Here is a 13545-nt window from a genome sequence, read left to right as displayed (position 1 = left end):
CAGAGGACGGCGGTGAGTCTGGACTGTGAGCCCACCGAGAAATCACCTCAGACAGGCTTCAAACCATAACACTCGACCAGCGAGGACTCAGCAGGCAGGACCAACCTTAGCATCTATGTACATAGCACCTCCATGACTTGAACTTATTTATTTTTTTAAAGTTTATCAAACCAAACACGAATAACAAAAAATCCAATCCTCTTCAGGCTTAATGAGTATGACTGACACATATGAATAAACTGCTAGAAAACTCTCAATTTTTCTAAATCAAGACTGAGGACTTGTTCTTTTTGCCGCTGCTTTTTATTAAATCAAATAATGATTTATTCATACACTAAACTGTAACTTTTACTCCTGTATTTTATTTTTTCTGCATTTTGTTTTATATGACCTTTTATGTGTTGCACTTTGTCTTGATGTTTTTACTGTAATGTCTCATGTAAAGCACTTTGAATTACCTTGTTGCTGAAAAGTGCTACACAAATAAACTTGCCTTGCCTAGGAGAGTGAATGAGTGTGTTCTCTACTGTGTTGACCAGGGGAGGGCAGTGTGTCGTTGCACTCAGCCAGGGTCCCCCTCATCTCCACCAAGGTGTGCAGCCAGCCGGGGGTCTACCAGGGCTTCATCTCCCCCTGGATGATCTGCGCTGGCTACATGGAGGGAGGGACGGACTCCTGCCAGGTAGGAGCAGGGAGGCTCCAGGCCGGGCGTGGCGGACGACTCTGGTCCTTTTTGTAGTCCGAACAAAAGCCAACACATCTTGTTTTTCTCCAGGATCAGGATTGGTGTATTAGTGCCCCATTAAATGGATCAAAATTGACTAAGGTGATTTTATTAATCCTGTGGTACTGTGCATGCATGTGTGTGTGTGTGTGTGTGTGTGTGTGTGTGTGTGTGTGTGTGTGTGTGTGTGTGTGTGTGTGTGTGTGTGTGTGCACGCGTGCGTGCGTGTTCTCCCCCTCAGGGGGACAGCGGGGGTCCTCTGGCCTGTGAGGACATGTCCGTGTGGAAGCTGGTGGGGGCCACCAGCTGGGGCGAGGGCTGCGCTGAGAGGAACAAGCCTGGCGTCTACACCCGCATCACCCAGTCGCTCCACTGGATCCACCAGCAGATGGAGGTGAGAGAAAGAGGCACGACTCTGCTCCTTGGGTCATACCACTCCCTAGTATGAAGTTCCGAGTATTTCTGCTTAGAAAACGAAAATGTTCAATTAAAAATAGTGATCACTCAACGTGGTAAATACACACATTAAAAACTCTAAACAGAATAGTTTTGGAGTTGTATTGGGGGGGTTATTTCGTGACATTTGGAAAGTAGGCTAATCGGTCTAACCTGGTACCAGTGAATGCCGCTAAGCTAGGCTAATCGGTCCAGGTCTCGCCACTCCATATTGCACACACAATTGAAAATGCTTCATACTGCTTGTGTAACCCCAGGGAAGATGGAAAACAAGCATATTTCCCAAAATGTTGGCCATGTCCTTTAACCCATCATTTCCCTGCGATTCATGTCGTCACACGCACAGTTGTTGAATGGTAAGGGAGTTTAGATTTATCTGTAGAGCTGGCAAAAAGGCGTTGTATTTTTTGTTTGGTCTTTAATGTAATATTAGAATGTATTCTAAATAAGTATTGAATTACTGTAACTATCAGTGAATAAAATAGATAATATAAAAAGAACCTCAGGCAATTTTAACTTTCTGTAGGACAAGAAAATAAGTAATGAACACGGCAATGTTAAAATAAATAAGCAAATAAAATAGAAAAACATGCAATATGATGGCATGAATTTACTGTTCATTTAAAATATGTCCACAGCCCAGTTTGTTTCATTTCAGGAGTGTGTTCCTCAAGCACAGTCTGTGTCTGCCTCTGCTGTCCTTACTGTATATTGTTACTGCCGCCATACATGTGGATATGCCCAATTCTACAGGGTCTAAGGTACAAGCACCAAAAGAGCTACTCAACACCTCAAGTTCTGAAATCGATGGATTTAGATTTCATCCGGTGGGGAACAAGGAAAAGAAAGAAAGAACAAAGAAAAGAAAGACAGATTTTTTTCAGGCAGCGAAAGTATCGCAGCTGATGATATGGATTGCTTTATTTGAACCTCTCCCTCTGTCCATGCCTAATATATCCTGCTCTCCTGGACCCAGCTATTTCTTGCCCACCAAGGCACTGAAGCATGACTGACAGCTGTGTCTCAACCTCAAACTCTCCTTACAGTAGACTTACTACTTTGGTGCCAACACATCAAGAAGTATGGACCCATTCGCTCTGATTAAGAAGTAGTCTACTTATGCTCGGTACTGACACCTAGTGGTCGAAGGGTGGAAAACATGCTCAGGTTTTAATTTTTTTTCTCCCTTTGTCAATTTCTCCCTCCTTAGAAAGAAGAGGCATTGGATCCTTCGAATGTCAGTACGGACAACTGAATCACAGGAGCTTTTATACCAGATTATTTTCTTTGTTTAATGACATATTGCCTTGCAATTACTGTGCAGCTATCGGTCTGTAGAGTGGAGGAATGTGTGCAGGTCATATCAGGGCTTGAGAGGTCCAGAGTGAAGCTTATGCTAATCACTCTTAGATCAGTACAAAGTGTTTTTTTTATCCACACTTAGACGGTAAAATCCTTACTTACACGGTAATACCCAGAACAGAATAGGCATCTGGATTCTGACTCTTGTTAAGCAATGACAGTTGAAACAAAATGTCTGCTTTGTTTCATACAAATCATGTCCACAAAGCACAATGAAGAGACTTTGGACAACAAGTAGAGGTTAGGCATTGTTTATTCCAAAATAGAAAGCTCTAAGGCAAACAGAGAAAAGTGAACAGTCAGTCAATAAAAAGCGAGAGAGAGAGAGAGAGATGTGCGTGAGAGAGAGTACAGCGGATGCCCACCCCAAGTCGGAGGAACTAAATCCTCGGGGGTTATTGGCTAATGTAATCCACCTTTCATCTCAGTTTGTCCAAGCGACAGTAATATGACAGAGACTTGAGATGGTAGATATACAATGTTGCAGTTACTGTACAGCTCCAACAATAGCAATGTTGCAGGTACAATTCCAACAACAAAGGTATTGACGTTGTGCAATAGAAATAGAGGGATCAGAAAAAAATTCACAAAAACATATTTGTAGTAAACAATGATCCTCAAATCCACCACAGTACTGGTTCAAGTCACCCATTGTCTGAAAGGTCTGAACATCCAAACTGCTCTCTGTATTTAATGCAATAATGTCATGTGCACATAAATAAAGATTAACACGTGCAAAGTATCCATTATTTCTTGACAGTGAGTTCTATCTGAGAACGCGGTTGATATTACTGTCTGCCAATGTCTTTCTAGGTCAGTCCCTCATGATTGTTATAAACAGTGTAGTGGATTGTGCACTTGAAAGAGTGACGTCTATACTACTATCATAAATGATTAAAAAACATGACACATACACTGGCAAAACTAGACTTGTATGTCGAAAATTCTGTTACTGCAATCAAGTTACTGTGCGAGACAAGTTTATCTCAGTAGATTGAAGCCTAACTGCAGTAGTAAACCTTAGTACTTTACTTTTGACAAATTTCACTATGGGGTTAGGATTCTTCTGTGCTTATTGGCTAGTTTTGTTTGTACAAAAGAACATACATTTAAGGCCTTCTCTGTATGTTGTTTAAAACCAATTGACAATTCATTTGTCATATTAATTTTTTCTTCTTTAGAAAACTTCACAGAGCCCTGGAAAACAGGACTGCTAGCTTCAATTATGAGCTTCCATACATAAATATTCCTTACAAAACAATAACACAAAACAAACAAACAAACAAACAAAAACACATTACTTCTTATGTTCGTATATAAAAATAAGCATCTCTTTTTTCTCATGGGCTCTGCTGGGCCTACTGGGCCAGAGTGTAAGCCTTGGAGTCAGTCAGAATCAGTGTGCACATCTAATCAAACACAAGCATGCAAAAACGTGAAGGCAAACCTTCACAGGTACAACTTGAAAAGTGTTGGCATCCATAACGAACGAGAAGAAATAAAAATATCATTCAACATTTATCAACGGAGCGTACAAACTTGCTTCAGCTGGGGTTTTTTTTTAACACTTCAGGATTCTTTTTTTTTCTCCAATTGTTTATGTATTTTGGAGCTTACAATATAATACAAAAAAAGTGCACTCACCTACATTTTGACTACATGATAAAAAAAACGGTTTCTGAAATGAAACTCATGACACGCACAGCAGGCTCCATTCAGTGAGGAGAGCTCCCGTATGTCCTGTGGGGATGTTTGGTATAAACCAACTGTGTATGTGATTCATTTTCAGTCTACATCTATATACAGAAATGTTTGCTGTACAAGATCTTAGACGCCATGGTGTTTTGCAGAGCACAAAACTTGATTGTAAAGGTTAGCTGTGTGTCGGCTAATGGCTGCGGGTTTTCTGTGTTCAAGTGTGTACATAGTAGTGATTACCCATCTCCTGTGGGAGAATGGAAGGACTGGGAAAGAAAACCTTTCAGATTTAAAATGCATAAGGTTGGAGTGTGCGTGCGTATGTGTGTATGTGTGTATGTATGTATGTATGTATGTGTGTGTGTGTGTGTGTGTGTGTGTGTATGTATGTGTGTGTGTGTGTGTGTGTGTGTGTGTATGCATGTCCATCCGTCTGCCCTTCCATGCGTCCTACTGCAGGGAGTCGCTATCCAGTCCCAGCCCAGCCATGTCTGCGTCTTCGTCCTCCTCTCCGCTGTCCCCTGACTCGTCCTCGCTGTGTCCTCCCATCATCACCTGCTGCACGGCCAGCGTGGCGCCGTCCGAGGTCAGGCTCTGCAGACCCTCCACGCTCATGGTCACCATGGTGCCTGGGGAGAGAAGAGGGTCGTGAGCCACTCACAACCTGTAGAGTGACAACAATGACTATCAAATCCAATCAAACTTTATTTATATACGGAGGCATCACAATGCGCTTTAGAGAGCGCAATGGGGGGGATGTCATAGGTCCCACCCCTACATATTTCAGAGGGAAGCAAAAAAAGTCTCATCTGGGGGGCCAGAAAAGTGAGATGTAACTATTCTTCCCTGACCTCTCTCACTATAGCCTTGGTGCTCATCTGTGCGTCATAGTCACCTCTATTATAAAGCTGCATAGGGACCTGTCTATTTATGTTAGTAGAACGACTTGAGGGAGGGAGAGAAAGAAGGAAATGTATGTTGGAAATGGAGAAGTTGGATTTTTGGTGCAAGGTGTGCCTAATGTCTCATGTAAAGCACTTTGAATTGCCTTTTTGCTGAAATGTGCTATAAATAAACTTGCCTTGCCTTAGGAGATGTGAAGTACTGACAGTAACTATGATGCAAGCACAACAATGGATAGATCAAAGAGTTCAATCCAAGGACTATAAAGCACGGCTTCACACCAGCCCTGTTGCCGGGCAGCGTTTGGCCGGTACGGAGCCGTACCGTCCGCCATGGTGACCTGTTGCTGGGTCACTCCTGAGGCGATGGAGTCCGGCCAAAAGCGCTGCAGCGGCCGGTTCTGAGGCGTCTTCTTCTTGGTCTTGGGTGTCTCCGCCGAGCTGGCGTCCAGCATGGGCTGGAGGATCCGCCTCCGGGCGTTGATGAACCTGGAGGGGAGGGGATTAGACCAATCAGGAAGAGCGAAGGGAGGAGTTGACCCGGTCACCGGGGAGTGTGGATGGCTCACCAGTTGTTGACCTGGAGGAGGGTCAGGTTGGTTTGGATGGCGATCTGTTTCTTCTCCTCCTCTGTGGGATAAGGGTGCTGTGGAAACACACAGCAGAAATAGTTGCCTTCTTCATACATACCGAATCAACGCATAATAAACTATCAATCGCCTGCTTTTACCCCACTAATAATGGACTTAAGTTGACTTTGACTTTATTCATTCATGCTTGCAGTGAGGCAGAGCCCACTGAAGAAAATGAAGAATTTTACATCAAATATGTGAGTCGTAAAAGTGTTTGCATACATATCACACACACACACACACACACGTTGTGCCCTTCCCCCTGACATTGCCCTCTCCCTCTCCTCACCCCGATGTGTTGAAAGAGCCAGGAGCGCATGACGTTGGTGGCTAGTTTGGGGAGGACGCCGCGCTTGTTCTTGGACGAGCTGTCGTCGTGGTTGAAGAAGCTCAGGTCCTGATTGAGCTGCAACTGGAGCTGAGGAGAGAAAGGACTGGGAATGTTAAACACCATTACCTAAAAAATATGGATTTGTTCATGAGATGTAGTCAGAGATTTTGTGTCTGTGCTTATTTTGTGTGTGTGTGTGTGTGTGTGTGTGTGTGTGTGTGTGTGTGTGTGTGAGCTGAAAACATACTTGTGTGTTCTGGATGCGTATAGTCCCTGGTGAGAGGGTCTGTGTCATCACCTGCCCCTGTGGAGTGACTACTGTGACGGGCTGGTACACTGTGCCCCCTGGAAACAATATAGACACACAGGCGCGCACGCACACACACAGACACACACACACACACACACACACACAAACACAAAGATGAAAGATGAAAGTGGCACAAATCAAATCAAACTTTATATTATATATATATATATAGATATATATCTATATATATGTATAGCGCATTTCATACACTGAGTGTATGTAATGATAAACTGTAACATTGCTAACGTTACTTACTGCACCACGTTATTCTACAAGCTGCCTGGACTGTGTCGACTAGCAAGCCCATCTGCAAATGGAGCGGTGGTTAATCTGTCAAATCAATGACACATCAAATACTGACCTTCTGACCAACCGTCCAAACGTCGGAAATATCAGGATGAATTCATTCAGTATGGATTCACTTATTTGACCATGAATGAGGTGCAGCACCCTCAGTTCACTGTGTTCAGAGGTGCTTGCGCATGAGAGCTTAACGCCCATATTAAAATGAAACAACACTTGCTAACCAGGCATCCCTCTCATGCTGACACACCAAAGGAGAACTGCACGGCCGAAAACAAATAACGCACAACGAAAACAAATATGCCCCCGAGGCGTCATATGAGGTGACATATTTAATTGCACAATCCAAAAAACAAAGACTTAGGCAAAGCCTAATCAAGCCCACTACGGTGACTGTGTCGGGCTACAGTATGCATGGGGATATGTGAGCTCGTCTAATGACACCATGTGAGCTTGTCTAATGACGCCTTTGCTCGTTATATTAGTGACATGGCAAATTACATTAGGTGTCAGCTTATTGACAGAGAAGAGAGGCCAATATGCTGTTTTGCTAGTGTCAACGTATGTATCAGATTCTGCCCAAATACTTGTAGGTATTTTTCAGATACATGATGGAAAACTTCCTGAGGACATCTACTTGTTTGCGCTGCGCTGGAGGGAACAGGTAATTACATTTTCACACAGCGGAATGCCAGATGAGGGGAAACTATCTCGGGATGAGTGTGTTGGTGTGTGCAGACGGTGCAGAGGCGATGTTGGGTAAAAAACAAAGGACTAAAGGCGCCTCGCGTTACTTTTACTCACTTTTACATAGGGAAACCATCTGTACAAACTGCGGGTGCGTTTATTGTCCCCCAGCCAATGAAATCGTTCGGTCATCCGTCACACGCGTACCAGAGCACATCACCTGACTCTGATACATCCGGTGACTCATCTAGCTCACAATTCACTTTCCCCGTTGCCAAGTACATTTTGCTTTGTACATAAAAACGATGTCTCAGTAAACGTATTCTATTCTACTCAGGAGCACGTCTACCTTCCAAATCCACAGATTTCAGAGCCAGAGGCGTTTAGTCGTTTTTTGTGTGCTTGTTCTTAGACCCTGGAGAACGCATTCAGCATCACTTTGGCGGTAGTACCACTATACAGACAGCAGAGGGCGGCAGAGACCGTGTGTTCCAATACTGGGCAATGAACCACAGTGAGTAAGAACCAGCCTCCTGAGCTGAAACATTAACAGAACAGACAGGGATGGACTCAAAATGACCACAAAACTAAGTAACCCATTTCTTGCTTTTCTTGGGAATCACCGGTCATCCTATCTGGACGACGCCCTGATGGAGGCGTCCGGTCATCAGACCTTACATGAAACGTTCACCTCAGCCACTCGGATCTCAGTTAGGGATGTAAACCAAGGATGATCCTGCCATGGAAGGGCTGATTCCTTTCGGATCTACTGTACCAATTTCCACACTGATGTACATTTAAAAACAAACACCGATCGTGACTCGATGTGGAGGATGATCTCTGAGTGGCTGTCTCCAGCATCGAACCCAGAGTAGAATAGTCGAGTTCCAGAAAGCAGCAGCACCTATCTCACTAAAATGTAGGCTACTTAACGTGTGATTGAACAGATATAAGGCGGTTATTAAAATGTTCATGTTTTTATCTGGGGGGCTGTATGCTTAGTGTAGGGCCTATATTGGTGTGAGCATGAGTGTTTGTGCTCATCAGATTGTCGAAAGCTCTTTGGGGGATAGCGAGGGTCGCGACTTGCGAGTTTCTACCACATTATTTTGGGTGATGCAGGCTGAAAAGTTTGAGAATCACTGCTATGGAGAGCGGTGGTGCTGGGGGTACCTGATGTTGTCGTATGCCATGGTGACATACCTGCTACCACTTGGGTGGGGTTGACTGTCGTCAGGGTAACATTGCCTTGCTGGAGGGCTGATGCTGGAACCACAATCCCCTGGGGGCTGAGTGTCCCTGTGAAAGAGCTGGAGGTCTGCACCACACACACACGCGCACACACACACACACACACATACACGCACGCACACCACACACACACACACACACGCAAACATCAAATTTCAACCTACAAGCAGATACTACCAGGGGTTAAATTGGGCCGGGGCTATCCGGGACTCAGCCTCGGCACATACTGTAGGTTCCCAAACGTCATCAGCCGGAGCTCAACTCTGGTACATCTATCATCAACATTTCATTTATTTTTACTTTTTTTCTCGGTATTTATTGTTAAAAGAGTGCAGCCATTTCATGTTCACCATTAAAATTAATCACAATTCATTTTAGTTACTGTTTTTTCAAGTTTAAAATTATGTGTCATCCCTTTCACTGGCCTGGGTAGGCTACCTTTCGCTTCGCTTGTCAGACGGTTAGCTGTCAGAAGAGGTGGTGTATGCTCATGGCATGGAAAAGGGAGCCCTCAGATTCTTTTATGAGTGAGTTCATCTGATGTTCCGATTAAACAATGTTTTCTCTCATAACACCGAGATTTTAGTCTGCCAGGAATCGCTGGCAAGCTATCCAGTTAGCTAACGTTAACCAGCTACTAACATCAATCAAGCCGCCTAACATGGCAAGCTATCACATCAGCCATGTTAGCTAGCTACATTATCTAGGCATACTTTACCGTTAGCAAGCTGGCTATGTTATTCTATTATGTTTTGCTTCTACTCAGGCAATGCTGAGTAGTAATAAGAGAGAATAGCTGGAAGATACCATTTGCATAAATACAGCATTCTTACTGCAGACAAAACAGCATCACATGTGTAGTAGGCAGGTGTATGGCTGAGCAGGCGTGTGTGTGTGTGTGTGTGTGTGTGTGTGTGTGTGTGTGTGTGTGTGCGCGTGTGTGTGTGTACCTGGATCTTGGCTGGAGAGTAGTTCTGTGCCTGGGCTTGCACGGGCGAGTGTGTGTGTGTGTGTGTGTGTACCTGGATCTTGGCTGGAGAGTAGTTCTGTGCCTGGGCTTGTACGGGTGAGTAGGGGCTGCCGGGCTCGGCGCTCAGCAGGGTCTCACTGTTCATCTTGGTCTTGAGGCAGGCGATGTAGCGGCTGCAGAAGTCCTTACACAGGTCACTCACCTTCTCCAGCTCCAGCAGGTGGATGCGCAGCACCTGGATGGCCTTCACCATCTGGGGGTCAAACGTGGGTTTGGAAGGAGAGATTGGAGAAGGAGATCGTCAGTTCAACACACATATTACACTCACATCACATTATATTGAGAATCCCCCTATTGATGCTTCACAGATGCTCAACTATCGACAAACATTCGGCCAACTACCTACGTTTTCCGACAGAGTTGGAACAGATCAGAGTGGCTGGAGAGGGTGCTCACCAGGTTGTCCAGGTCAGGGTCTTCGCTGAAGAAGGCCTTTCCCTCTTTCTCCTGGCTACGAACAAAGTTCTCAATGTCCACATCGAAACTGGCCGACGTGACGCAGTCTGACCCCTGCGTAGACTGCTCGCACTTCTCAAAGAGCAGGGCCAGGAGAGGGAACAGGGGATGGCTGGAACACACACATGTAAATGAATGCATAGGTTGTACATGCAGACACACAACCGCACATATGCACACATCACTGAATTGCCCTACTTGTATACCAAAACATACTTGTCAATTTTACCGTTAGCTCACAAACCAATGCAAACTCTTTGTGTTTGCAGGGAAGGGAGGGGTAAAAAGAGAGGGATAACTAAGGGCCTGAGGGAGGAGGGGTATATAGAGAGGGATGAGGGCCTGAGGGAGGAGGGGTATATAGAGAGGGATGAGGGCCTGGGGGAGGAGGGGTGGATAGAGAGGGATGAGGGCCTGGGGGAGGAGGGGTGGATAGAGAGAGAACGGCCGTACCGGTATATGGAGGCCTTGTCTGCGTCCATGGGCGTCTGGGGTTCTGTAGGGGCCGGACTAGAGGCCTCGGCCAGGCTCCCTTCACTGAACTTCTGTTCCGAGTCACTGTCTGCCTGCACCACACCCTGCATCTGGAGGACAGGGAGCGAGGAGTGAGACAGAAGCATCGTGAGAGGAGCGCGAGAGGCTGGAGGGCAAATCCCAAAACAGTGCTTCCTCAGAGATCCTTCCCTGGGTCTCTTTAAGAGTAGGTTTAGAAGAGGCTGTTTTCTCCTGACAAACCTGAACAGGAAGTGTGGATAAAAAGGTGTCCTCAAAAAGATCATGCAAGTCTTAAGTCTGTTTTTGGTCCGTATAAAAAGGTTGCTGGCGTATCATTAACTGTATCATATTCAGCTATTAAAGATAACACACCAGGGTTCTTTGTGATGCTTCATTCAGGCATATTCATTGATTGAAAGCCAAGTCGCTCCTCATCTCCTTTCACATATTTTCACACCCTGCCCACCAACAGCTTGCCAGGCTCCCTTCCAAGAATCTAAATCCCATCTCCAGCCATGTGACTGAGGCAACAATGACTGATTGAGAGCGAATGGGCTAAAAATACTTGTTTGCACGAGCTGGACATTTTCTAGTCTGTCAAAGATCTCTTAGACAGACCCAAATCAGGCAAATGAATAGACTCTTAGATATATCTCAGACATTAAAAACCAGACTGAAATCACCTTATATCACTATTAAAACAGATGTCACTATAAGTATTATGGAATTATGCTATTTTTCTACACTTCATATAAATCTAGCTTAAATATGGATCTCCCAATATTTATCCTTGACAAACTCAAGAGCTTTGCATGACTTTTACACCTGTAGGCTATTTGTAATTGCAAAGGTTACATGGGCCTCAAAACTTATCCTCAGACTAAATTTCCCCCTCTGACCCACCTGCTGCTCTCCCTCTGGGTACTTGTCCATGGAAACCGACTGGGCAGCCATCATGTTCACTACAGACGCTGCAAACACTGAAGCATTATATATGATAATGTAGAGAGCTGGTGGACCTAAAGAGACGCACAAACACAAACTTTTAAGACATTTCCCCTCAAATTGCACATTCTAAATGCCATTGAGGCTACTCTGAAATTAAAAAGGAATGTGTCCTGATGTAATGGGGCTGTTGGAGTCTAATCAAATGGTTCAGTTTGACATGAATAACTATTAGTTTATCTGGGTTGGTGTGGACCGAGCACTAATATTATCATTACCACATTGATAAATCAATAAGAATGTATCTAGCACTTGCAAGCATTATTCCACCGGCAAAGACAAGACATGATTCATACACTGTACGCAATAAGTCATAGTTAACCAAGAGATAAACATTGCCATCATTATAAAGCATACTAAATATATATGAAGTCAACCAGTTTATTGTTACACACACGAACAGCAATGTGCATTTAAAAGCTGACAACAGTCATTTATTGGTGTCCATGTTCTTGTGTTTTCTTGAGAATACAGTTCAGTCTTTATTCCACAGAGTGCACGAAAATGTAACAAATGAACAGGGACAGACACTTGAAAGATCATGTATAGCTCTAGCTATCTACCAGAACTCATGTTAGTTATGCTAGTGTTAGTGCTACACACACCCACTTCTGGCGGCAACAAATCGACCAGCCAGCTACACTCACTTGAGCAGCTTTGTGGAGTGTGACACGGTCGTTAGCTAGGCTAGCCAGCACTAGCTAAGTTAGCTGCTTTATTTTGGGACAAACGTCTAGTACTAGCTAAGGAAGACACTTAGCTAGCGTTGCCATGCTAAACCACTGCTAAACATAAAATAGATCCTGAACAGAAGGGCCGTTGACATTTGCTAATGACAAGCTAGCCAGCTAGCCATGGGCTAAAGTAGCTAGGGCTAGCTAGCTATCGTTAGCCATGTCGTTGTAGCTACTGCTAGATTAGCTAACGCCACCTAGTTAGCCGACAACAAACACTTGGGTGTGTAAATTCTTCTCAAATTATGACACATTATAGATTTAAGTAGTAGCCAAGCGCGTCCCTTCCATTTTAGTTAGCTAGCTAACGTTAGCTGGCTCAAACTAATTTATCTCAAATCCTGCCCACATCAATCAATCAAGCGAGGGACAGCTGCCCATCCCTCCCTCCCCTACTAGTGCCACTCGTCCCACGCTGCAACTGAAGGGGGGAACGCCGGGGCCTTGTTTCTAGCTCGCGCCCTTGCTTTTCCAGAATCCTACTCTGCCCCCAAAACACCGACCTATTTTTTCCTCAGATAAATTAAGTGTTCCCTTGGCTTTGCATTCATTTCATTGTTAAGAACATCCGCCGTTCTGCCTTCGTGTCTGGCTCTTGCCCTGGGCATTTTTGTGTGTGGCCCAGATTGTTTGATTGATAGGGAACGGAAAAAGAAGATTTTGAGTGACAGCTTACCTGAGTGCCAATCTTCGTCACACTGACAAGCGGCTGCAGCAATCGGGACCCGCAGTTGTCGCGTTGCGTCATCGCGTAAGGATACGCAGGGTTTTTGGCTCATGAATATTTATATTGTGGGAGGAGATGTGACGTCAAGTGTACCTTGTTCTCGCCCCCGAGACAAGGCGCCCTGCTGGCATGCCTGGTAAACATGAAAACACTGCTACAATTTACAGTTCTGACGAAAACACCTTTAAACAATGACATTCTGCTGATCATTAGTGATTTATACCACATTCCCTTACCGGTGAGTATTGTATGTAAAGACTCTAGTTTCCATGAAACCTCTATAATAATTAGGGCATCCATTGTTTGTTGCACTCAGATAAGAATGTACATACACCCTTTGCATGCTAAGCACTATTATAATTAACAATTGTTAACAATGAACAATATATGTCAAGCAACACAGTCAAATCAAACACACACACAAAACACACAAACACTGAGA

At 44.5% G+C, this 13545-nt stretch overlaps 2 protein-coding genes across 2 annotated transcripts in view; one reads left to right on the top strand and one right to left on the bottom strand.

Annotated features, from left to right (window-relative positions):
- Positions 1-2435, top strand: part of tmprss3a (transmembrane serine protease 3a) — a gene marked incomplete at both ends in the record, with an annotated part of 13505 nt that extends 11070 nt beyond the window's left edge. The window contains 4 exons of the mRNA XM_084461436.1: positions 1-12; positions 540-682; positions 966-1118; positions 2391-2435. The exon at positions 1-12 is cut by the window's left edge and continues 84 nt beyond it. Coding sequence (XP_084317562.1) covers positions 1-12; positions 540-682; positions 966-1118; positions 2391-2435 — 353 coding nt within the window. The remainder of the gene's footprint in view (positions 13-539; positions 683-965; positions 1119-2390) is intronic.
- Positions 2436-2937: 502 nt separating this feature from the next.
- pknox1.1 (pbx/knotted 1 homeobox 1.1) lies at positions 2938-13096 on the bottom strand. Its single transcript, XM_084452406.1, has 11 exons — positions 13053-13096; positions 11541-11656; positions 10596-10726; positions 10083-10254; positions 9679-9879; positions 8579-8723; positions 6353-6450; positions 6064-6192; positions 5712-5788; positions 5468-5631; positions 2938-4869 (listed from the first exon to the last, which is right to left on the bottom strand). Exons 2-11 carry the CDS (start codon positions 11592-11594, stop codon positions 4691-4693), a joined length of 1350 nt encoding a protein of 449 aa, XP_084308532.1. The 5' UTR covers positions 11595-11656; positions 13053-13096; the 3' UTR covers positions 2938-4690.
- Positions 13097-13545: the final 449 nt, after the last annotated feature.

The sequence above is a fragment of the Borostomias antarcticus genome (assembly GCF_949987555.1).
Source record: "Borostomias antarcticus genome assembly, chromosome: 2".
In the NCBI taxonomy this organism is placed as follows: Eukaryota; Metazoa; Chordata; class Actinopteri; order Stomiiformes; family Stomiidae; genus Borostomias; species Borostomias antarcticus.
Note: the sequence above shows the minus strand (reverse complement) of the source record. Positions and strands in the feature narration are given on the sequence as shown.